Below are 26,313 nucleotides of genomic sequence, written 5' to 3'. Positions count from 1 at the left end.
GTAGAAAAAGCCCACATGCCCACCAAATGGTAAACAAATGTGGTATATCCATATAGTGGAATGCTATTTGGCCATGAAAAAAAGAAACGAAGCCCTGATACCTGCAACAGCACAGATGATCTTTGAAGTTAGGATGCTAAGTGCAAAAAGTCAGACACAAAAGGCACATACTATGTCATTCCACTTATAGGAAACTCCAAAATGGGCAAATCCATAGACAGAGAAAGCAGGTTAGTAGTTTCCAGGACCTGGAGAGAGGACAATAACGGGGAGTCACTGGTTCGTGAGGTTTCTTTCTGGGGTGATGAGAAGCTCTGGAAACTAGAGTGGTGATGGTTGCACAACACTGTGAAAGTCCTAAAAGCCACCGAGAGTGATTTAATTGATGAATTTTATATTATGTTGGATTTTAACATAATCTTACAAATAAAGAACCAAACAAAATAATTCTCAAAGCTTATCCCAAATCAAAATCTTCAGGATGGACCTGGAAATCCATATCTCTAACAAGCTCTGCCAGGGACTAAAATAAAGCAGAATTTAAAACCTGCGGTGCAGAAACCTCAGGCCCAGGTGGTTTGGGTGTCTTTCTAGGCCTAACACTGGGGGACACTGGAGCCCTCTCCTGGACCTCACAGGATCCTGCTGTGTCTGCTGTGTTCCCTGGGCTGAACTCTCATGGGCTCGTCTGCATAAGGAGTGGGAGTGTGAAAAACCAAGATCTGGCATCCGGTCCTGTCCCTTCATGTCAAACAGAAGGAGACAAAGTGGAAACAGTGACAATTTTATTTTCTTGAGCTCCAAAACCACTGTAGATGGTGAGTGCAGCCGTAAAATTAAAAGACGCTTGCTCCTTGGAAGAAAAGCTATGACCAATCTCGACAGTTTGTCAGAGACATCTGAGACATCAACAGAGACAAAGCAGAGACATCGCTTTGCTGACAAAGGTCCGTCTAGTCAAAGCTATGGTTTTTCCAGTGACACATGTGGACATGAGAGCTGGACTATAAAGAAAGCTGAGCGCTGAAGAATTGATGCTTTTGAACTGTGGTGTTGGAGAAGACTCTTGAGAGTCCCTTGGACTGCAAGGAGATCCAACCAGTCCATTCTAAAGGAAATCAACCCTGAATATTCATTGGAAGGACTGATGTTGAAACTGAAGCTCCAACACTTTGACCACCTGAGGCAAAGAGCCAACTCACTAGAAAGCACTCTGATGCTGGGAAAGATTGAAGGCAGGAGGAAAAGGGGATGACAGAGGATGAGATGGTTGGATGGCATCATCAACTCAATGGACATGAACAAACTCAGGGAGACAGTGAAGGACAGGGAAGCCTGGTGTGTTGCAGTCCATGGGGTCACAAAGAGTAGATGACTCAGCAACTGAACAACAAAAATGAAAATCAGGCCCAGAATTTGGGCTGGAAGGAGAAGCCCTTTGTCTTGCTGCTTCCACTGAAAGTGGGAAGTGGGCCTGGGGTAGCAGGCAGGCACTGGTAAGTGGCCATCCAGCTACCTCTAGGGACAAGTGTGCCCACCAGGGACCAAACAGCAGTGTGCTAGGGGGTAAAAAGGCCAAGCCTGATGCTGGGCCTGAGGATCCCAGGGCCACCAGAATGTTGGCCAATGTTGGTGTCAGGGTGAGGTGATGCAGGTACCCACAGTGTGCAGGGGGTATGGAAGGCTTCCGGAACCCGAAAACTGGTCCTTAGAGGAGAGGATTACCACAATGGGCTTGAAGCACAGTGAGGAGCTCTGAGACATCAGGTTCCCTCTGACAGAAGAAAGAGTGTATAAGAGGTTCAGAGGGCAGGAGCTCTGGAGAGTGGAGAGTGGGGTTACTAGGAGAGAAGCAGGGGTCCCCTGAGACGACCCCGGCCCTACTCCAAGGCCCTGCAGGACCTGCCCTGTAGAGCTGTGCGCGTCCGTGTCTGCCCTCTGCCCTGACTCACCTTGCCAGGCGCACACATGGTCCCATCCAGGGGTGGCCCCTTCTTTGTCTTGCAAAAGTAGGGGTTGTCAGGGTGGCTGCACCACAGCTGTTTGCACGGGTCGAAGGTCCGGAACTGGAAGAGAGCAGCAGCAGCTGGCAGGCTGCCTCCCACTGCAGGGGCCCTCCAGGGTTGCCCGTCACCCCAGGCTCTCGCGCACGGCTGCCCAGGACAGGCCTGCGTGTTGCCCTGAGCTCTGTGTGGTTCTGGTGCTGTGAGGATTTCGGGCGTACTTCATGCTTCATGACTGTACATGACGCAGGGACAGCGCCTTACGTCCCTGGGGGCTGCTGGGCCTCCCAAGCCTGCAGACCTTGGTGGCTACACCTTTCATGGAGCCTGGACCTCTTGTGGAGCCGGCTGGGCACCAGTGTGCTTGGCATGAAGGCTGGTTGGCATTCCTTTGGCCCAAGCAGGCGTCCCATGGGCACCCGCTATTCCCTGGCTGAACACTCCACTGCCTGAATCCCTCCCAAAGCCACGTCTGGACCAGCCAGGAGGGCACGGGGCACCCACTGGATATACAGCAGTAGGTGTGGGGAGAACCTGATGTTTGGAGGGCTGCTCCACCCCGTCCCGGGGAGCCACCCCGACACCAGCCACCTCCCAGGAGACCAGGCAGGTCTGGGCTAAGCTCCCGCTCAGCCCTTGCAGGTGTCCTGGGCTCCGACACTCACCGCGGTACACATCATGTAACCAAGGCCAAAGTCGAAACGGCACTGCTCGTTCATGGAGTAGTGCAGCCCGGGGAGCTGGGGCAGCGCCGGCCAGTCGTGGGTGAAGGGGTCATCCCGCAGGCAGTCATAGGAGCTGTGAGGGGACACGGGGCACCACGAGCTGCCTTCAGCAGGACCGGGCTGTCCAGACCAGGTGGCGGCTGAGGCCCCCCATGGAGCCCTGGTGGTGGGGCGGCTTGCACACCCAGCCCTAAGGCTGTGTTACTATGGTTTCCTGTTGCACCTCTTTTCCTGGCATGGTTAGGCAGGATCTGGCTTGCCTGGGCCCTAGGCATCCATTAAAGGTGCAGTGTCTGTAACCACTTTCCATCCAAAACTTAGCCCCCAAGAATGGGATCCCCCCACTGCTGTCCCCCTCTCCCCTGCTTTGCACTTGGGGCTAGAGGCGCCCTCCTAGAGCTGAGTCCAGCACTCAGGTTCCTCCTCAGGGGACAGGGTGGTACTCACTGCAGGTAGCGGCTCAGCTCCTGCTGGCTGCAGCGGGACCAGTGGAAGCGATGGAAGGCTGCCTGCACCAGGGGCGCCATGATGCTGCCCAGCCGCACCTCGTCACCGCAGCGGTTGCCCTGCCCGTCATGCTCCATGCCCAGCCTGTGAGAGGAGCCAAGACAGCCTCACTGGACCCTCACCTGTCAGCCCCACCTCCTCCAGACGCCGGGAGGGGACCCCGACCTCCCTGAGCTGACTCCCCTCGCCCTTAGCTGGCCTGGTCAGCCCTGAGCCAGGTGGTATCCGATTTCTCCCAGCTGGATTTTAGAGCTGGGGCGCTCTGAGGACATCCTGGGGACGCCCTGCGGGGTCCTGTCCCCAAGGCAGAGCGCTGCGGCATAAGAAAGCAGCGGAGGTGGAGGCAGCCACTGCCCTCCCTACACACCAGCAGCATGCACACCCGAGCTCCAGCTCTCTGTTCCTGGGGAAGGCTCCCTTGCACCCTCATCTATAGAATTGGATGAGAAGACCCTCCTGCCCAACTGCTTCGATGGCATAATGAGTGGGCAGCCCCCCCCCTGCTGCCTGGCCCTCGGTGGAAAGCGGGCCTGCTGCCTGCCCAGTGCAGCACGGGGTCAGGACATCACATCCGAGGGGCTTGTCATCCAGGGTGTGTCCCTCTCAGGGCGCAGAGGAGAAGCGGGGCCCCTTGAGCCCCAACCTGCCTCAGGCAGCGGGGCCTGCTGAGGCCACTTACACATGGCCAGTCTCGTGGGCCACCACGAACGCGGAGGAGAAGCCGTCCTCGTGGTTCAGCGTGCAGCTGCGGACGGGGTGGCACATCCCAGTGACAGGAGCATAGCCTGGGAGAGACAAAGGGGGCTCAGAGCCCTCCCCACGTGGAGGGGCCCAGACCCCAACATGTCCTGGCATCACCAGAGCAAACGAGCACAGCCAACTGCCCTCAAGGCTGGCACAGCTCGAGACCAGCTTTCCCCTCCCCTAGGGGAGCGGGCCTCAGCCCTGCCCATCAGCAGCCACCCTGCAGCCAGCTCAGTTTCCCGTGTCCAGGTCTTATCTGCCAAGACTTTCTGCCACCTTGGTAGCCTCCTGCCCACTGTTCTCTTTCAGGGCACCTTCCACTTTCCTCCCCCTCTTGGCTGAGTGGCCTTTTGATCCCCGAGGCTGCAGGTTGCTTCCTGGGCTGTAGGCACTCTGGCCCTGGTGCCTGGCACCACACCCTGAGCCCGCTCCCTCGGGGCCTCCCTGGGGCCTCTGAGACCTCAGCTGGCCCCTTTCCCACAGTGCACAGATGGCTGCAGGGAGGGTGGTCCCAGGCTGTTCAGGGCAGTGCTGTGCTGCCTGCTGAGCTGTGCAGAGGAGACCGACTATGTAGACTGGGAGGCAGACCACAGATGATGAGGCTCCTGGAGCCCTTGGCCTGGGAACCCTGCGCTCTGACTGGGGAGATTCTGAACCACATTCCTGCTGAGGGGTCCAGGGGTCTGTCCTGGGCAAGGCACCCCCAGAGGTGGAGAATGGGGATCAGAGGGGGAAGGGCAGCTGCAGCAGACTAACCTCTGATGTGAGAAGCCACAGACCCTCCAGCCACCGCTCAACCCACCAAGGGCTCCCGAAGAGCCACTGAATTAACAGGTCACAGTGAGGACACACAGTGGGTTTTGCCTGCCCAGTTACAGCGTGTGGGCCAAGGAAGAAGTTGGGAATGGAGTCTCACAAGGAGAGAGGGCAGGGAGGAGGCAGGAGCCTGAAGCGCCTGAGCAGGCAGGTGGGAAGGCCACCCTGTGATGTGACTGGTCTGCAGAAGGATGATCCCCCCTGACTGGGCTGATCCTGATCACAGGGAGTCTTAAGATGCCCCCAGGGAAGGACCACGTTCCCGCCCATGGGGAGAGGCAGAGTGACGGGAGGGCACGATGATCCCACCCAACATGGAGGAAATCCAGACAGTGGGGCCTCGCTACTTGCCGCTGGGTGAGATACAGAAGTGTGTGCAGAGCGTGTGTGCCAGGCAAGGCCTCTGTTTAAAGACCTGGGCATCCTGGAGGCTGTCAGCCACAAATTAGCATCGCCATGGGCACTTGCCATCTGCCCATGGTTAAATCAGGTGCCGCTGTACCTGCTGACCTTCAACACCCCCTGAAAGGGGTTCAGGGTGGAGATCAGGGATGAGGCGCTCTGTGCTCTGGGAAAAACTGGCGGGACAGGTCTTCAGATACTTATGTTCAGGGGCCAATTTTATGAGCTCAATTCTTGAATCTCCTTGTAACTTGAAAAGCACTAAATTCCTTTATGGTGATGTCTGCTCCTCATGACTAACAGGAATTCTCAAGAGACCAACAGAAACCTTCTGCAAAAAAATACATACTTGATTGCATGTGTTCCCTCTTCACTAAAATCACAAGTGTACTGACCTTCCCCACTACCTCTTTGGAGCAGTTTCTCAGAGCTTTCTGAAATGCTGTCTCCCAGGCTATAGGCCTCGTTTTGCCCCAAATAAAACTTAACTCGCAACTCTCAGGTCATGTACTTTTTTAAGTCAGCAAGACCCAGAAAATTAGAAACCCGGACTGTCCCCCCACTGAGCCTCACTCAACTGAGACCCCACAGAGAGGTCCTAGGCAATGTGCTCCAAGAGAAAAATACAGAAAGGAAGAAGCGTGACCGGGGAGTGCTGGTTTCAGAACTGTCTAAAAGCAGTATACCCAACCATTGTCTATTTCCCTTCTAATAAATAGGAAAATATGTGTCTTAAAGTATTTTTTTGCTCTGCAGATTTTGAGATGCTTGTTCTTGAATCAGCGCCAGGGCCAACCTTTGTGGTCTTCTCTTTGTCCTTTGTATGCAAAGCCTGCATATGAATATGTGCCTCAGTCTGTATTTCTCATTCACCCACACTAGCATTACATAAACATTTAGCATTTGAAGATTTGAAAATGTATCTATATCTTTTCTTTATATCCTCCATTCTTAGTTTATTTTGCTATTATTTTCTTTCCAGAAATCCTTTTAGATAGACAGTGTTCTTCCTGGATTAAGCCTCTACATCAATTTTTCTCTCATATTTTGATCCTTTTGGGTGCCCTTGACTTTTTATCTCAGCTTTTGAATTTTCCATTTCACCCACTGAGAAATGGAATATTGCTGCCCATATCAGTAAAGAAAGGATGTCACAGCATCAGCCGTTGTAGCCACCATGGATGGTGAGCTGGTGAGCCCCGAGGAAACTCAGGATGTGAAAACACTGGATACTGGCCCCAGATGGCTGAGACGCATATCAAAGGAATGATTTCAGTGAGCCCAGACTCCCGCATCTTCCCACACATAGAAAAGCACTTAATTCCTTATCTTGAGAGTTCCGTTTTCTTCAATTAACAGTAAGCTTTGTTCTTATTAGCTGCCCTTTGTTGCAAAACTCCTACATATCCTAGCCCCCCTCGCCTCTTAAGAGCAGCTCAGTTCTCTCAGGGTTACTTGAGATGCTGTCCCCCAGGACTGAAGTGCTAAACATTTCTGATGAATTAAAACACACACACAACTTTCAGGTCAGACATTTAATTTTTTAGTCAACACCATCAAATCTTTAATGAAAACCCTTTTTTTCTCTGATTCTTCTTTGTAGCCTGGTCTGAGTTTACAGATATATTTCCTCAAACATTCTGGAGATATGACTTTATAAAAATGTACTTTTCCCTTCTCTAAATTATCTGTTTCCTCTGGAGTTAGCTTTTTAATTTTATTTTACATGTCGGTCCATCTTTTTCATCCTTTCCATTTTTTTTTTTTAATATCTGGTAATTCTTGGCTGTCCTTTCACATTTTTAAATGAAGAATGAAGTCACTTAATATAAAGGTTGTGTTGGTTTCTCTCCCACAGAACAGTTCTGCTCCCTGTTAGAGCTCTCACCCGGACAAAGGGGGACAGAGGGCTCTGTCAGCTGGCCACACAGACGGGCTTGAAGGGGAGCGAGCAACCCCTCATGGTGGAGAGGCACCAACACCAACCAGGAGGCAAAGTGATCACACCTGTGTGGCCACCCCGCTGACCAAGAAATAAAACTGTCCCCACACTGCAGAAGCCTCTTCTCGGTTCCAACAGCAACTCCCTCCCTCCTGCCCACTCTCCTGACTGTGAACACCACGGATCAGTTTTGCCCACTTCCAACCCTAAAATAAGTGGAGTCATGAGTATATATTCTTCTCTGACTGTCTTATTTCACTTATTTTATTTAACAGTCACTGTGTGAGACCTTCAACTATGATTGTAGACTTGTCAGTTTTTCTTTTAGATCTTTCAGTCTTACATAGTTTGAATTTTTAAGTAAAGTCCCTTATCTTTTAAAGATTGAAAATTTATTCAAATTTGTTTTACAAAAGGTGGAGGAAGCAAGGGCTTCCCAGGTGGCACTAGTGGTAAAGAACCCACTTGCCAATGAAGGAGACATAAGAGATGCGGGTTCAATCCCCGAGTAGGGAAGAATCCCTGGAGGAGGGCACCGTAACTCCTCCAGTATTCTTGCCTGGAGAATCCCATAGACAGAGGAGCTGGGTGGGCTACAGTCCATGGGGTCGCAAAAGAGTGGGACACGACTGAAGTGGCTTAGCAAGCACGCACGGAGGAAGCAAACAACTGAAACCCAGCCTCAGGGCTTGTCTGGTCCCCGGGCTGCCAGCCCCAGACTCTGCCCATTTCACTCCCTTTGATCTTCCCCGTCCCCGGAGAGATGCAGTTTCCTGGGGGACATGTCAGAGTTCCTGGTAGTTTTGAAGAGCCAGGAGGAGAGTAGCACTTACCCTCAACCCAGACACCCTTCTCAGCACTTACCCCCTTGCCCAGACACCCCTCTCATCCCAGGCCAAGGCTGCCGGGGGCCCTGGCAGGGTCAGGCACTCACGTGCAGCCCCCCTCCTTTCTGTGTCCCCGCAGGCCCGAGGCTCACCTTGCATGCCCGAGGGCCCGAAGTCCTGCCGTGTGAGGAATATGGCGTGATCGTGGTACTCGTCGTGATCAGTGTCTGGCTTCTGCTGGAGGTAGGCCCAGCGGCAAACATTCTCCAGACTTTGAGAGGGGTTCCCAATCTCAATGAGACTCATGGACTGCAGGGGCAGGAGAGACAACAGAGACAGATTGGTATCTGGTGGCCCAGATGGGAGTTGAGCAGACTCCGTAGACTGGGGACCTGGCCCAAGTGGCCTCTCAGAATTCCCTCCCACGTGGCTCCATTCTCCAGAGTGGTAGAAAAGCTCCCTGGCCACACAGACCTGCCTGAGCTTCCACACAAAGTCACTGCATCATTTTGGGTGAGACACAGGAACAAAACTCTGAGGCCTCAAAGCCTCAAAGGGTCCATTCAGCCCCCCACCCCCACCTCCAAGGTCCCTGCATCCTACTTGGCACCTGCTCTGTGCAAGCTCTGGCCAGGAGGCCAATGCAGTGGGCCTCGGTTACCCCAAAGAGTTCACACTTTGGCAGGATCTGGGACAGGGAAGACAGAACTCCCAATATGGCTACAAGCCCAAAGAAGAGGAAAGGAACCCTGTGTTTCCCCCTTGATAGAAGCTATTTGCAGAAAACAACACAAGGGAGGGGAAAACTCTGCAGCACATACAGTGAAGGAGCCACATAAGGAACAGGACCACTGGGGTAATTCCCGCAGGAGCCATGGGCAGGAAGCCACCGGGAGCAACCGCATTCCATTTGTACCATGACACATGCCTGCTAGCCAAGGCTGACCACCAGACTGGCAGTATCGCAGGCCAGTCTGCCTCATGGCATTGGCATTCACTCTCCTACTCAGTTTTCACAGTTACCCAGAAAGGCAAGAAACTGAGGCTCAGAGAGGTCAAGTAACTTGCCCCAGGTCACACAGCTCAGAAGCCTAAAGCCGAATGTCTATATTCCATCCACTTCCCTAAACTCCCTCTCCAAATAAAACACACACCGTATCGTCTCAGAATCAGGTCTCACAAGCTGCACTCACCCCTTTTCTATCTGCAGTCAGCAGGCATTCCGGTTTCTGCTCTCACCACATACTCCTACCATCCAAGCGGTTCCCTCTAGGCAAACCTGTCCATGAAGTAGAGCTATGCATTCCTTGGTAGACCTGAAAACATACATTTTGCCTCTTCTCTTGCATAAACAAATCCAACAAGCATAGTCACATATTTCTCTTTGTGTGTATAAGTAGAATAGATTTGGGCTGTATTTATAGGGCACTGTTAGTAAGCCAGCATGTTGCAGAAGAAGGAAGAATGAGTCAAGGCCAGGGAAAACCCGTCATTGCCAGGCATCCCGTGAGTTACCCAAGTCAATGGTTTACAAGACGGTGGATCTGTTCCCACGTCCTAAGCACAGAGCCAATTGCTCCTGAGAGATGAAAATACTTGTTTTAACAGCATTCAGTGAGTCCTAATGAGGTCAGTCACAGACAGGAACGAGAGATCTGGTGGCTGGGACCTACTGGACATTCCCCAGAGATGGACAGCCCCAGAGGATGCTGGGAAAGGGGAAGAGAGGCATCTTACTGCCCTCCCTGTGACTGGGAAAGCATGTGACTACCTCCGGCCAATTAGTTGCGACCAAAAGTGATGTGTGTCTCTTCCTGGTCTGAGCACTTTACTGCCCACATGAGAGCCTTTGGAGATCTCTCCTGGCTGGCATGGGAAACAGCGACCAGGCTGCTCTGTTGCCCAGGTCCTGAGTGAAAATGAGACCAGGGTCCGATGCCAGTTCACACTGAAGACACCAGTGTGAGCAAGAAATCAAGCTGTGTTGTTGTAAGCTGCTGGGACATGGAGCTGGTTTGCTTCTGCAGCACAGTCTTGCCCACCCCAAGTGACACAGAAGGGGCAAAGGAAGGGGACATGGCATCTGTATCTCATCCAAGCAGGTCAGCCCAAAACACTACCAGGAGATCACTGCCTCCAGAAAACCTTGAGAAGCCACAGCTCTGGAGGAGGAAGCAAGACAAAGAGTCTCCTTTCTAGGGAAGGAACTTTGGGTGGAATGAGAAGGAAGGGAACTTCAGGGATGGATCTAATTTGGTGCTTGAGTTTGGACCCCATTGGGCTTAAGAGTGCCACCCCAGTTTGGACCACAAGGACCACTGACCATCACTCGATCAAGGAAGGATGCAGAGCCCCCATGGGAGGGGGACCCTCCAGCTCCACAAAGCCCAAGACACGTGCAGATCACTCAGTCGTGTCCAGTCTTTGCAAGCCCCATGGACTGTAGCCCGCCAGGCTCCTTGTTCATGGAGTTCTCCAGGCAAGAATACTGGAGTGGGTGGCCATTCCCTTCTCCAGGGGTGGAACTGGGCTTTCCTGCATTGCAGGCAGACTCTTTACCATCTTAGCCACCAGGAGAGCCCTGAGCCTTGCTAAGCCACTTCCAGCAGAAGGACCTTGTTCTCTTTAGGGCCATGTCTCTCAGCCCAAACATCAGGGGACCGAACCCCTGGTTGGTTACAGTTACTTTTGCCTGCGTTCTTCTGACAACAACAGCCCAATCTCCCTCTGGTAAAATATCTCCTCTGTTAATCTGGGTCTGACCTCGGGCTCAGCGGCAGGAGAAGTCAAGCCCAGACAACCCCACCTAGCACCTTCCCAGCACCATGATGGTTGGGGCCAAGGGGTTGGAAAGGTGTGTGACTGTGAGCCTGGAGCTTCCCCCAGAGCAGAGAATTCCAGGGAAGGAAGAAACCAGAACAGAGTGTGGCCTGGGGTGGAGAGAGCTTGATTCCCAGTGTCCTCACACCACCATGTGGCTCACCCAGGCCTGAAGCCAGCTGCCCACAGGCCTGTTTATTTTCTGCAGCCATGAAATTAATAGACGCTTACGCCTTAGAAGAAAAGCTATGACTGATGTTGAAGCTGAAACTCCAATACTCTGGCCACCTGATGTGAAGAGTCAACTCATTGGAAAGGACCCTGATGCTGGGAAAGATTGAGGACAGGAGAAGGGGTCAACAGAGGATGAGATGGTTGAATGGCATCACTGACTCAATGGACATGAGTTTGAGCAAGCTCCAGGAGATAGCAAAAGACAGAGAAGCCTGGCTTGCTGCAGCCAGTGGGGTTCCAAACAGTCGGATATGACTTAGCAAATAACAATGAATAACAATAACATAATGAGTTATTTCCAAACTTTATGATCTGAAAAGTCTGGAAATCTGAAAAGAGTTTCCCTGGTGGCTCAGACGGTAAAGAATCAGCCTGCAATGCAGGAAACCCTGGTTTCATCCCTGGGTCGGGAACATCCCCTGGAGAAGGGAATGGCTACTCACTCCAGTATTCTTGCCTGGAGAATTCCATGGATAGAGGAGCCCAGTGGGCTACAGTCCATGAGGGTCGCAGAGAGTTAGACACAACTGAGTGACTAACACACACACACACACACGATCTGAAAAACCCCAAACACGTGTTATCTCATGGTTCCTGGGTTAGTAATCCAAAGGCAATCCAGTAGGGTCCTCTACTCAAGGTTCTCCCATGAGACTGCTGGCAGCTGAGACTGGGGCTGCAATCTCAGCTGAAGACTCCCCTGGGTGGGACACACTCCCACACTCACTCACGTGGTTACTGGCAGGATCCAGTTCCTCACGTGCTGCTGGACCTACGGCTCCTTGCCACCTCACATGGACCTCGCCACAGAGCAGTCACACAGGGCAGCTTGCTTCCCCCAGCATGAGTGACCTGGGAGAGCATATCTGAGACACAAGCCATAGTCCAGTTAGAGGCAAATCTCGGTCCTGCCCACACCTGCAAGGAAAGGACTATAGCAGGGAGTGACCACCAAGATGTGGGCTCACAGGGGCCATCCTAGTGCCTGCTTGCAGCAGAGATGTGTCCCACATATGTTGTCAGGAAATTCCTCCCATGAAAGTCAACTGGAGTTGTGTCATTGTCACTCGCAGCTGAAAGACCATGAGCAGCGGACTTCCTCCTTGGAGACTCGTGGGAAGCCCAGTCGAGTGCACTGGCTGGATGGTTGGAGGGATCAGCTAGTGTGTCCAGCACCAGTGGGAGAGAAGCTCTAGTCACATTTTTGAAGAGAAGTCAAGAGTCCCAACTAGAAAGACACATGGTATCAGGGCCAGAGAACAGGAATAAGGGCATGGAGTTGGAGACAGAGCCAAAGGGTTAAACGAGGTGAGAACAAGCAGTCTGGGGGCTCAGAGAGAGGCCTGACTGCTCAGGGAGTGGGCTCACTGGAAGTGATGGGTTGGTGTTGCAAACCCAATGCCCACAGGCCAAGGCTGGTGATGTGAGTCAGTGAGGCAGGTTGGCTCAAAGAAAAGCAAATCTGTCTTTTGTTTGCCAGTTTAGAAGTTTACAGAAGAATATTTCCCTGTTATGATAAAGAAGTTGGGGTGATAAGGAGTGGCAAGAACTGGCAAACCAAGGAGCCCATGCCCCGATGCAGGGGCAACAATACTCAGCCCCACCTCCGTGGGCATGGCATGCAAGAACAGAGCCCAGAGCTGTCGCTGGACTGATCTCTCAGGCCAGTCTTTACATTTTACAAAGAAGTGTGTGTGTGTGTGTGTGTGTGTGTGTCTGCAAGTTGCTCGGTCATGTCCGACTCTTTGCAACCCCATGGATTATATAGCCCGCCAGGATCCTCTGTCCAGGGAGTTTTCTAGGCAAGAATACTGGAGGGGGTTGCCACTCCCTTCTCCAGGGGGATCTTCCTGACCCAGGGATCAAACCTGGGTCTTCTGCATTGCAGGCGGATTCTTTGCCATCTGAGCCACCTGCGAAGCCCACAAAGAAGTTCTGTGGACCAAAGAAAACACATCCCTCACGTCACCAGCGGAGGAGGAAATGGCAACCCACTCCAGTGTTCTTGCCGCGAGAATCCCAGGGATTGGGGAGCCTGGTGGGCTGCCGTCTATGGGGTCGCACAGAGTTGGACATGACTGAAGCGACTTAGCAGCAGCAGCAGCATGTCACCAGGTAAGGAACCCTGGAATAAAGGCCCTTCTGGGCTGGACCCAACACTGGCATGCTGGTGAGTGCCTCCTGCCTCCCAGACACCAGGCTCTTGGATTCAGCCCAGGTTCCTAGGCCCTCTCAGCAGCCACCGTGATCTCACTGCTGTGGCAGGATAATTTACTGAAGTATTGATCTGCATTTTGTTCTTGCCTTGTCTTCCCTTCCTCCACTCCAAGAAGCAGCCCATCACTCCTGTTTTCCAGGCCCACGGGGGTCTGTGCTGCAGGACGCAGAGCAGAAGTTGTCTGGGACTCTCTCCCTGCTTTTGGGCTCCGAGGAGACTCCCCAAGGAGAGGGGCAGAAGGAAGGGCTAGTAGGGGTTCCACCAGGATGAGGTGGCCCTGAAGAGGCAGATCACAAAAAAAGCAGTGGCCATGTGCTGGGCCCTGGGAACTTGCAGCCCAGATGGGGCCTGGAGGAAGGTGACGTCAGCGTCTGACATCCACAGTCCGGAGCTGCTTGGACTTCCTGTTTCTTTGCCCACGTCCCACTTCTCCCAAGGTTCTGGCCATTCTCAAGGAATTAAGGGCTGGTATCGTCCTCCATGCTGGCCTGGAGAGCTCACAAGGGTGCAGTGTGCCTCATGCTGTGTGGCAGGTGCCAGACCCGTATGCATTTTAGAAAGAGCTGAGTCAGTGAGGAGAGAGGACACAGTCAGGACCGTGAGGCGGCAGGAGACGGGCAAGCCAGCTGGAAGGGGAAGGAAGCATGGTTTCTGGCCATGGAGCTTGTGGAGGAGGCACGGGAGAGGCCCACACACGTGCGTCCAAAGGGAGAGTTCGCAGTGCCCTGGGACACAGGCCAGAGACGGTCTTTTCAGGCCCAGGTTTCCTCCTTGGTAAAAGTTCAGCAATTTTCCCTTGGGGAGCTCTGCTGCTTCTCAGGTGCAGCTCCTGGGGGAATCATTTAGAGCCAGCTGGGGATTCAAGTAAGGTCAGCGGATCCGAGGCTCAAAACACCAGGTGAAGGAGGTTTGCCCAGAGGCAACCCCCACCCCCAAACCACCACCCACGAGCTTCTAGGCAGAAGGCTGCACCCCAGACTCAACTCTTCCTTGGCTTACTTCTCCCCCTTCCTGAGAGCTGCCAGCCTTCCCATAGGTTCTGCCTGCCTTGAAGGGCTCTTCACAGACACAGCTGTCCAGGCAGAGGGCCCAGGAGGGAGGTCTGGACACCCACAAGGGTCACTTGGGCTCTGGTGGGATCTCCCCACACTGCTCTGCCACCTGAATCACACTCACAGCCCTCCATCCCCTGTCTTTGCCACGTATCACGCAGCACATGGACTGTGGTCCTATCCAAGCAAAGACAAGAGACATGTCTATCTTTCTTCCAGAAGCGATGGCGATCCGTGCCGCCATAATAGTGTGTGTGAATGTCCGGGCTGATGCTCTGAAGAATATCAACAGCGCTGAAAAGAGAGGCAAACGCCAGGTGCCCATGCTCCAAAGTCATCGACGGGCTTCTAACTGTGATGATGAAGGGTGGTCACTTTGGCGAATTCGACATCACCGAGGATCACAGAGCTGGGAAAGCTGTGGGCTTCACAGGCAGGCTGAATAAGTGTGGAGCGCTCCGTCTCAGATTTGATGCACACCTCAAGGGCCTAGGAAAATGGCAGAATAACCTGCTCCCACCCCGTCAGCTTGGTTTCACTGTCCTGACAACCTCCGCGGGCATCAAAGACCACGAAGAAGCGAGACGAAAGCACACAGAAGGAAACAAATCTTTGGATTCTTTTTCTAGGGACGTAATACATACAAATAAAATGCCTCAGAGGGGCGCCTGGAAGCCACGCCACCTCTGAAGGCGTTCTCTGTGTGGGGCCATATCTCCCCTACGCAGGCAGGACAGGAAAGGAAGGGCGAGAGCCGAGGTGGCCACCAGGTGGCGCTGCTGCCGCAGGAACAGCAGCGGGAGCCTCGTGCGCCTGAATCAAAGGGCTGCTTGCTGCTGCTCTTGAGACGCTGGCCACTGGCTCAAACGGAACCACGGAGGCCCCAGCCAGCATCTGGGGTCCCACATTAAACAAATCAATTAAGACTTCTGCAGAAAGTTCTGTCCCAATCTCTGCTCTCTCACATCTCCATTGTTTGCTCTAGAATGAGCTGAATTATTTATGCTCTTATCTCCTTTAGTCAAGGAGACAGGAGAAAAGCGGGAGCAGCAGCGCGGAGGCTCCGCAGGTTCCAGGATGTATCAGGGAATCCCTCAGATCACCAATCCCACACACCAAGGTACCTGCGAGTGATGGTGCGGCTCCCCAGGCAGCTCGGGGCCCTGGGGGTGGAAGCCTGCTTCGCTGTCATCGGCCCTGTGCCCCTGGACATGTTCCCTACATCACTGTCCCGGGCGCCCCCTCCTCAACCGCAGCGTACAGCTGGGAGCTCAGGCGCTTCCGGCCACGGCGATCAGCATCTTCAATATTCTCATCCAGCGCGAGCCAACCGAAACCTTCTCAACTGCTCTGACCCCAGAGGGTCCTCCCCGACCCCACCTCGCAAATCCGCCCTCCCAAAGAAGCACAACACAGGACCGCGTGCACAGAGTGGAGTCCAGATCTGCTGGGTTCAAGAAAGCAGAGCCCCCTTCTCAACCTCGACACTGCTAAAATTCTCTGCGGTGGGGGCCAGTCTGCGCACTGAATGATGTTGAGGAGCATCCTGACTTCTTCCTGCTAGACCCCATGAGCATCTCCAAGGTGGGGGGCTGCAAAATCGCCCTCTGAGGGGAGCCCTGCCATGGGAAACCCCCAAGGGAAGCAAACCCAAGGAGCCCTGTGGAAAAACAGCCCAACCCAGCCTCCCTGAGCAAAGCCGCTTGCTCCCTGTTGTGTGACTTCGGCAGTCCTCACCTGTCCTGTCGGCGGTGGGTGGTGAGGTAAGTGCCCCAGAGAGCTGCTGTGAGGGTAGGTGAGGTGAGTGAAGTCACACGAGGGGCTGCAGACAGGACCCGACCCAAAGAGGGCACTGCAGGCTGAAACTTGCAAGAACCCTCGCTCCTGCGGCCATTGCTAGTGTGCGCTCACCTTACAGGGGACCCTAAGGCTCAGTGATGGTAAATGACTCACAAGGACCAACAGGAGCCAGAATTAACACCAAGCTGGGGGTCTTCTCCAGGCTGCTCTGGGGTGCCAGGGACTACCTGGAGCTCAAACCTCACCGCAGGCATCCACACTCCCAACACCAGTGAGGGCTAGAAGGCGTGATCCATATTTCTCTGCTCAGGACTCCCAGATCATCAAGGCACATTCCAGGCATCCTCCCGGAGGCTGGGAATCTATTCCCAGAGAAAGCCAAGCTGCCAGCTCAAGACTCTTCAAGTGAACCTTCCCAGCTCAAGCCTGTAGGGCACACATGTGCCTCCATTGCTTCCTGTTCTTCTCTGGACCCTGGAGACTCTGGCTCAGGAGGTGGGCCACAGTGGCCAGGGGCTGGGCACCAGGCCTGGCGCCAAGTGGTTGGGGGTTGGGACTCAGACTCTGAGGAAACCAGGGGGCTGTCCCTGGGATGTTCTGAATCCCCTACACAGCCCCCACACCGTCAGGGAAGCAGAGGTCCATATCGGGTCAGCAATGGCCTGGCATATGCAGGAAGAGGGCGGTGGCACCAGCCCCTTGAACGCTGAGCCCAGCCCCAGCACTTTCTTCTCTTGCGTTCCCCTGAGAGACTCACAGTCAGAATTTCTCCGACCCTTCACCTCTAATGCTGAAAAATTCCTAGGAGCCTTCCATACTTTGTCCTGACCTGGTCTTTCACAACAAGATACCTTATGTTCTTTGACTGTCCCCAAGTCTCTGATTTCCATTTGCTTTGATTTTCATCATCTTAGGAAATATTTAAAATGAGAACAGTTCAGTAGCTTTGGTTCCTTCTCAAAAAAATCAATTGAAAAGCCAGTTGCTATGCAACCCTCAAGCATTGCTGATGTTCTGCTCCCTGGCTGATGGCATATTGTATAAAATAAGATAATCTCTTTTCTTCTGCTGAGTTTTTTTTTTTTTTTTTTAAGAAATGGAGAAAAATGTTGTTTTAGGAAAAACTTGAGATAACTCAGAGGCTCCTCATAAGCTGGAAGACAAACAACATGTCCTTTGCACAAGTCTTCCTGATTTTATCCCCAGCGGGCCTCGGTGGGGCCTGGGACAGGTGCAAGGGGAGCAGAGGGCAGGGAAGCTGGGCTGCTTCCATCACAGCTTGGAATGAAGAGCAAATCTGAATACCCAGGCCACCTTCTGCCCCCAGTCTGGGTCTCGCTCTCACTGCTCCCAGACCCACCCCCTTGCCCTGACTCTGCAGACCTTGGAAGACACAGCTCAGGGCCCTCTCCTGGCAGGGGTCAGCCTGCAGTCCCCTTGGCCTTTCTGTGCTTCAAGCCTTGCAGGGACAGGGCCTCACTCACCGTCAGGAAGCACGTGGCTCCTTTAAGAGCAGCTCATCAGAATCCATTCTCCTTGGGAGCCAAACTCTATTTGTGACTCTCACCCAGAAGCCCTTCCTGGCTTTCCCCGCAACAAGCAGAGCTCACTCCCTCTACACGAGTGCCAGCCAGGCAGTCCCCTCCGGATCACCCCACCCAGGACGCCCGGTGTCCTGTCTCCTTCGTGGTGCTCACCACTCCGAAATGACCTTGTTTACTGGTGAACTCACGGGGAGCTGGTGCCCCAGGCCTGGGGGCAGGCACATCCCAGGATCCATCTGCCCAAGAGACGGGTCCTCCACTTCTGGAGGTCCCTGAGAGCCCTGGAAACAGGGCCTTATCCCCAGAACTCTGCCAGGTGGAGTCTGTGGCTGGTGGACACAAACTGTTATCAACCACAATGAGATAAGTACAGAAATGGGAAACTTTCATAGCAGTTTGATGGACTGACTTTATGTCTATGGAATTTAATAATAAAAAGTCGGGGCTGGTATTCATGAATAATCTTGGTTTTGTCACATTTCCCTTTTCCAGTTAAACGTACTTACAGAAATATTGGTCAGTGGTGCAACCTCCGGCTCTGAGGCGTTCTGTCTGTCTGGCCTGGCCTCCTTGGCCCTGGCACCTACTCTGCAGCGACTGTCACTGCCAGACTTCTTGTTTGATTGCTTCAGGTCCGTGGAGTGACCCCTCCTTTCCCAAGGGTGTCTCCCCTGAGCCACAGCCAAGCATCCCACACTGTCCCTGGGCTCCTGTGCGAGGTGCGCCCACTCCAGAGCCCCACCCCTCTGCATGCGATGTCTGTCCAGCACCGGCCTCCCTGGATGTGGTCAGCCAGCCATGTCCTCCTGACTCTCCTATCCCCCCTGCCTGTGTTTCTGCAGCGTGTCTTCCCCGGGGAAAGTGAGATCCCCACCTTGGACCCCACTTGCCTCTTACAATCCCGCAACTTGCTGAGGAGGCCTGAGTCTGGCCCTGTACCTTTCTGGAACCCTGCAGGACACACAGGCTCTGAGGGGCAGCAGCCTCCCCCATGGCTTCCTGAGAACAGGAGGGGTGTGGAGGTAGGGGAGGCGGGCAGGGCATGGGGCAGGGCCTGGGGGAGGCTCTGCTGCAGGAGACAGCTGGGCCCCGCTCCGTCCCTGGGCCCAGGCAAGGGGCAGCAGTATCTTGTCCTTTCTGGCCAGGCTTGGGGGCTGGGGATGGATATGGGGACCTAACTCCACATCCTGGCATGTCCTCTATCCTGACACCTCTGAACTCCATGGCAGAGGTCTGAGTCTGGTCAGCTGTGCCCTGCTAGGCTACAGCGGGTGCAGTCTGCTCTCTGCCGAAAGCACGCATCGAGCTCCACTTTCTCCCTTCCTGCCACCTCACCACCACGGATTCCCAGCTTCCCAGCAGGAAGTCAGGGAAGTGAGCGGGGACCTCGGGCCCCCTGCGCCCTCTCACTTCTCACTGCATCGGTCCTGGTCTCGCTGGAGCTGTCCCACTGCCCAGGTGGGCTGCGGCCACCTATCTTGTTGGCCAGGGGCTCCGGTTAGCCCCATGGCCCGCCCTCCCCATACCATCCCCAGAAAGAGGAGCGTCACAAGGGGCCCATGCCCACTCCCCTTACCCTCACTCTACCTGTGGGGGACTCCGAGGGTATCAACATGGCCCAGGCAAAGCAGAACCCCTCCCAACAAGGTGGAACGTAAGGAGCCGTGGCCAGACTGGCCGTGGCCATGAGGGCAGGCCCTGCCACACTTCATAACCTGACCTCACCTGCAGGCGAGGCCATGCACTGGTGACAGCCTGCATCCCCCTCTAGCCGAGGTGGCTTGCCCGAAGTTTCCACAGACACTCGGGTGACTGAGGTCCCAGGCCCAGGCCCAGGAAAGGCAAGATTGCCCACAGGGTGGAAGAACACAGAGGCCTCTCCACTACCTCCAAGCCATCACAGAGAAGAGGAGCCAAGTAAAGCGTGAAGTCCTTCCTGCATCCTCCTTCAAACCAGAAATAAAACACTGGACACGACACTTGTAGCACGCCACTAGAGACCCTTCCCCAGGTGCTAGCGCTCAGTTAAACAGAAATACTTGGACTCTCTCATTTTTAAATTATTGCTTTTTAAAAAAATAAGCAATTTTTCCATAGTTAAAAATGTGCTATAAGTGTATAAAAGAAACCCTCAAGTATAAAAGAAACATCCTTATCATGATACATTAAGAAAATTCACCAAAGTAGAAGGAAGAAAATAAAAATCCATGACCTACTACCCAGAGATAAGTACTGTTCACATCTTATGTATTCCTTCAGTCCCTTCTGTGTATATATTTGTACACAAAATCGAGATCATAATACTGGAAGCTTATATCCTTCTTTCCCCAAAAGCAAACCAACTTGACTTTATGCTGTAACCATTTCCCAAAGCCCTTACACATGCTTTGAAAATGGGATTTATTGCCAGTCTAATAACCCACCATTGAAAAAGCAAGAGAGTTCCAGAAAAACATTTATTTCTGCTTTATTGACTATGCCAAAGCCTTTGACTGTGTGGATCACAATAAACTGTGGAAAATTCTGAAAGAGATGGGAATACCAGACCACTTGACCTGCCTCCTGAGCAATCTGTATGCAGGTCAGGAAGCAACAGTTAGAACTGGACATGGAACAACAGACTGGTTCCAAATAGGAAAAGGAGTACGTCAAGGCTGTATATTGTCACCCTGCTTCTTTAACTTATATGCAGAGTACATCATGAGAAACGCTAGGCTGGAGGAAGCACAAGCTGGAATCAAGATTGCCAGGAGAAATATCAATCACCTCAGATACGCAGATGACACCACCCTTATGGCAGAAAGTGAAGAAGAATTCAAGAGCCTCTTAATGAAAGTGAAAGAGGAGAGTGAAAAAGTTGGCTTAAAGCTCAACATTCAGAAAACTAAGATCATGGCATCCGGTCCCATCACTTCATGGCAAATAGATGGGGGATTTTATTTTGGGGGGCTCCAAAATCACTGCAGATGGTGATTGCAGCCATGAAATTAAAAGACACTTACTCCTTGGAAGGAAAGTTATGACCAACCTAGGCAGCATATTAAAAAGCAGAGACATTACTTTGCCAACAAAGGTCCATCTAGTCAAGGCTATGGTTTTTCTAGTAGTCATGTATGGATGTGAGAGTTGGACTGTAAAGAAAGCTGAGCGCTGAAGAATTGATGCTTTTGAACTGTGGTGTTGGAGGAGACTGTTGAGAGTCCCTTGGACTGCAAGGAGATCCAACCAGTCCATTCTAAAGGAGATCAGTCCTGGGTGTTCTTTGGAAGGACTGATGTTGAAGCTGAAACTCCAGTACTTTGGCCACCTGATGTGAAGAGCTGACTCATCTGAAAAGCCCCTGATGCTGGGAAAGATTGAAGGCGGGAGGAGAAGGGGACAACAGAGGATGAGATGGTTAGATGGCATCACTGACACGATGGACATGGGTTTGGGTGGGCTCCGGGAGTTGGTGATAGACAGGGAGGCCTGGCGTGCTGCGGTTCATGGGGTCACAAAGAGTCGGACATGACTGAGCGACTGATCTGAACTGAACTGAGAATTTCCAAAACCTCAGTAACAAAATTATATGTCTCTTTCTGGTTGCCCATTTTACTGTAACTGTCTCATAAGGGCAGCATTTCCCAAAGTAAATTCTGTAGAACGTTGATTCCATGAGGAAAAGGGTTCTGTTGAGAAAGAATTTTGAGAAACCATGTGTATTAACCCACCTCTTGGAGATTCACCCTGCACATTTTCATAGTAAAGTCTCTGAGAAATTTTGCTATCAGAAATACCTGTTTTACTTTGTCGTATAGGCCTTTCCCAGACTCATTCGACCATGGAACCCCTCTATTCTCCTATGCAAACATCTAAGAACATCCTAAGAATTAGCAATGCAGAACACTTTTAAGGACAATGTGCTTCTTTTTCTACCTTTAAATAAAATTTGGGTTGTGATGTTACCATCTGTTACCAATTCTCACCCTCTCAGCTCCCAAGGAGCTGATCAGGCTCCCTGCCCTGCTGGTGCCTTCAGCAGAGGCTCCTGGGCTTTGCCAGGTGCCCCAGACTCGGGGTGCTCCCCTGTGCCCTCCAGGCTTCAGCCCCGCGTGCCAGTGTCTCCCTGGCTGGCCCTCCTGGAATGGCACGAGGTGCCCCAGACCCAACACATCTCCTCTCAGCTCGCTGCCTTTCTCCCCAATGTGCCCTGTCCCCTCCTCTGCTCTCCCCCTCAGGGGCCGCCTCATCACCTAGCAGGCTGCCCAAGGCACAAGCTCAGTGGCCTTTCACCTTCATCCACGTAGCACCCATCCCCTCCTGGTCTGGCCTCCTAAAATTCTCTCCCTTCTCTGTGGCTATGGTCCCAGGACAGCCCACGACTGTCCTCCCTTTGACGCTGCCCACTTTCTCCCAAGCCACCACTCCCACGGCCATTCTGCACACTGGAGCCCGGGGATCTTCTTAGAAATGCAAATCGGATCGTGTTACTCTCCTGCTAGAAACTGCCCTAGTGAGAAAACCAACCCCCTTGGCAGGAGGTACAGAGCCCTGAGGATCCGCTCCTTCCAGCTAGCTTCTTCAGCACCAACTTCTGCGGTTTTCCCATCTTACGCTGTCCCCTTCAGTCAGATTCAGCTGCCCCCTGTTCCTCCCACGGCCTGCTCTCTTCCTGCCTTTAACTTGAAACATCCCTGTGCTGGTTCATCCCCTTTTTCACTCCCTCCCTGTGGCTGAAAAGTCACTGCCTCCAGTCATCTGCCTTGACCTCTAAGGAAGGCTTGCCTGCCCCACCTTTCCCCTGCCAAGTCTCTGAGCCCTCGGTTATAACTGTTTCCCTGTCTGCACCTCCACTCCAGAGCAGCCCCTGAGGTCCAGGGGGTGACACCTGATGCACAAAAACCCTCAAAAAGTGCTTGTTAGATGATGAGCTTTGTCCTGAGGCAAATGGATGTGGCAAATTATATGAACAGACTTTCTGATATTAAACAATCATCACCTTCCTATAATAAACCCTATTTAATCATGAGGGGAATTTCTCTTTATGCATTGTTGAATGAAAGACTTAAAGCCTTAGGATTTTTTACATCTATTTTTAGAAGTGAGACAGGTCTGTACTTTGTCTTAGATATGCTACCTGTGGCAACTTTGCATGTAGGAATCAGATCGTCCTGAAAGAGAAATTGGGTGGATTTTAGAACATATATATATTCTGAAATTGTTTATATGATATTGCATTATCTTTGCTTAATAATTCCTTGCAAATGAATAAAATATACTGGCAAAAACAGGTTACCTGATTCTCTGTTTAGAGGTAGTTTTAAGATAACTTTGAAAACAGTGAAGCACTTGAGTTCTCACATGATTATGGGGTTTCCCGTTTCCCCAAGAAATCCTGAATTTCCCAAGATCTTCTGGGTCCCTGACCCAGAGTTTCTCAAAATCTTACCTTCAGGTTTTCTACTGGTTTCTACCAGGTTTCTACCTGCGTGAGATACTTAAGGAAAGAAAAACAAGAAGAAACATCTTTGGGTGGGGACAATTTAGCACAAAGCCTGTCAGGAAGTAGTTAAAATAATCAAGGCTTTGTTCCATGGAGTAATTAACATCGGGAAGGAGACAGACAGTTCCTAGGCCAAATAAGAACCAAAACATTGCCAGCAATGGTAAGCAGTTAACCACACAGAGCCCTCCAGTTTTTCCTTTTAGTGCCCTGACCACTCGGTAGCTCTTCTCCTCTTCCTACCCACTGCCCTCTGCAGAGGCAAAAAGTGGGGAGGGGGCTGGATATAACCATGCCCATCCCTCACGATACCAGCCTCGAAATTCCTCAGATGCCGAAGGATGCTAATGAGGGGTCTCAGGCTAGGAAAGGGGAACCCAGCCTGAGGAGGGGGCGGGAGGGGGAGGAACAGGGAACACGTTGATGACTGCTCTAATGGGGATGCACAAGTCCCGTTGGACGTTCCAAAGCCCTTTGTCAGCAAACGGAGGCTGGAACTGTATCACTGGGCGTGGGTCACCCTAGCCTTACCCCGCTGTATACTGCTCCTGCGTGCCGAGATTGTCCCACTCTGCCACAAACTGCCTGCTTACCTGCAGAGGAAGGTGTGCACGCCCCTCCTTCACAGACCACCACTGGGTATCAGGGTGGAAGGGTCGGGAAAAGGCCCAGGCAGCAACTGTCCCCAGAGCTTTCCCTTCAGCCAGGAAAAGCACCCCACTGCGGGTTGCATTGTACGTATGCTTTCTGATCTTTTAGCTTATGCTTCCTCTCTTCTTTCTAGACTAAATACGCCAAAGATTTGCTTTTCCCAAGGCTAGCTTCTCGATGGATCCTATTGTTACTTTCTATTTGCTACTTTATTGATTTTTGCCTTTTCCTAAACTATTTCCTTTTTACTTTCCTTAGGTTTTGGGGTTTGGGTAGTTGTTAATATCTGTTCTAACTTACTGAGTTGAATACAGGGCTAACTTGTTTTCATTCGCTCAGTGTGATCTTGGGAGGCGCCTGCCTCTGAATACAGCTTTGGCCACACTCCACAGGTTTTGATCTGTAGTGCTCTCATTTTGATTGGTTTTCCCCAATAGTCTGCAATTGAGGCTCCAACAGTATTCTTCCCAGGAGATTTTTTTTTTTTTTTCAGAGAGACTGGACTTACTCTTTTTATATATCCCTTTCCTCCATCTAGTTTTAGAGCACTGAGTATAGTCCAAACAATTTTTGCTGTGTGAAATTCACTAAAACTTTCTTTACGATCTAAAGTACATTTGTAATTGTTAAATGTTCTATGATTCCTCAAAAAGAAGGTGTATCTTTCCATAGGTATAGCAAGGGGAAAAGATGATATAACTAATTTAACTTTACCCATTATATTATTTGTGCTTCCCAGGCAGCTCAGTGGTAAAGAATTCGCCTGCAGTGTAGGAGACATTGGGTTCAGTTCCTGGTTTGGGAAGATCCCCTGGAGTAGGAAATAGCAACCCACTCCAGTATTCTTGCTAGGGAAAACTCCATGGACAGAGAAGCCTGGTGGGCTACAATCCATGGGGTTGCAGAGTCGGACACAACTGAGCATACTAAGCATGAGCATTGTATTATTTGAAACTCCTGTGCCTTTAAGAATGTAACCTGTTAAAGGTTTTGGAAAGGGTATGAAAGACTCCTGCAGTTAGGTTTTTGCAGATTTCCCCCTTGTTCTGACAGTCTGCTTTGGTACATTTTACGTTGTCCTTGGGACATTGAGGGACCATGACTACCATCCTCTGCAGTGGTCACTTGTATCACTATAGTGTAACACACTTCCCAAGGCAGGAAAAGTGGGCTCGAGGCCCAGCATTGCTGGGATTTGTCCAATCACAGAGTCCTTCGTCGTCATGTCTATACTGCAGACCTTGTATGTTGTGTGCAGTTCAATTTCATTTTGTGAGACTAAGGCTCTGCCTCTGAGTAGAGGACTTAACCCTCCCCATAATTACTACACCTGATGTGCCTCGGCTTCATCTTAATACGACTTGACTTTGTTCATACTGAGTGAGGTCAGACCACGGATTCCAGAATTTGGCTGCCAGGGTGAGAAGCTGGACTCCTAAGGAGCCAGAGAAAGAAAGTAAGAAAGAAAGTGAAGTCGCTCAGTTGTGTCTGACTCTTTGCGACCCCATGAACTGTAGCCTACAATGCTCCTCCGTCCATGGGATTTTCCAGGCAAGAGTACTGGAGTGGGTTGCCATATCCTTCTCCAGGGGATCTTCCGACCCAGGGATTGAACCCGGGTCTCCCACATTGTAGGCAGACGCTTTTCCATCTGAGCCACCAGGGAAGTCTAAGGAGCCAGATGCTACTGGCTACTCATGCCACGGAACTGCCTTAAACCTCAGTTTAAGTTTCACAGGTCCTTACTTGTGAAATGGGATCATCATAGCTCCACCTCCTCCTCTGTCCTTGGATTGAGTTAATTTCATGTAAAGTGCTCCCAAGCTGCTTAGCACAGGCCTGGCTCAGTCCACACTGGCCTGGCACCACGAGGCTCCTTCCTTCCTCACCAGCTCTCCTTTCAGCCCACCCTGTTATCTTTCCGTCTGAGGGCTTCCTAACCCCACTTGCATAGACCTGTGCATGCTGATAGGAAAAAGGCTTCAAGTCTGACAGCAAAGGAGTGTAAGAAGGGCAAGAGTGCTCAGTGAGAACAGCAGCTACGTGGCATGAGAAGAGGACGTAGGCTGAAGACACAGGCAGGAGTCAAACTGAGGGGCGTCTCCACCTTGCGTTTCTGCTGCTTTGACATCCAGGGCCTCGCTGACCTGGGAGGAACTGTCCCTCCCAGGCTTAACCAATTCCCAGAGTCAGTAAAGTGCTCACTCTGAAGCACATGCTCTTCAAATGCAGACCAACCGATGCAGAGTCCACACCCCCAGCCATCTCCTTCATCGGGCGCTCACACTCCAGCCCATTATCCCCAGAGCACATCCCCAAGGACCAGGTACCAGGCACTCAGAGGCAGCCCTGGTTCCCCAGAGCCCACTGAGATGATTCCCACCGGCCAGTCCTAAGCCTGCTTACCCGTGATTAACCTGGTCCTTCCCAAGGAAACCATAATGAAGGCGCTCACCCAGTTTCCCTCTCCTTCCCCAGGCCTCCCGACCAACCCTGGAGCTTCCCTGTGCAGCCCTGCAGGGCCAGAAACTGTGGGTAAAACCCAG

At 52.1% G+C, this 26,313-nt stretch overlaps 1 protein-coding gene across 1 annotated transcript in view; it reads right to left on the bottom strand.

The window, feature by feature from the left end:
• Positions 1–26,313, bottom strand: part of ADAMTS2 (ADAM metallopeptidase with thrombospondin type 1 motif 2) — a 243,770-nt gene that overhangs the window by 45,730 nt on the left and 171,727 nt on the right. Inside the window, exons 6-10 of the mRNA XM_061421305.1 lie at positions 8,119–8,275; positions 3,915–4,020; positions 3,176–3,319; positions 2,669–2,801; positions 1,953–2,066 (exon numbers count right to left, since the gene is read on the bottom strand). Coding sequence (XP_061277289.1) covers positions 1,953–2,066; positions 2,669–2,801; positions 3,176–3,319; positions 3,915–4,020; positions 8,119–8,275 — 654 coding nt within the window. The remainder of the gene's footprint in view (positions 1–1,952; positions 2,067–2,668; positions 2,802–3,175; positions 3,320–3,914; positions 4,021–8,118; positions 8,276–26,313) is intronic.

The sequence above is a fragment of the Bos javanicus genome, chromosome 7 (genome assembly GCF_032452875.1).
Source record: "Bos javanicus breed banteng chromosome 7, ARS-OSU_banteng_1.0, whole genome shotgun sequence".
Lineage (NCBI taxonomy): Eukaryota > Metazoa > Chordata > Mammalia > Artiodactyla > Bovidae > Bos > Bos javanicus.
Note: the sequence above shows the minus strand (reverse complement) of the source record. Positions and strands in the feature narration are given on the sequence as shown.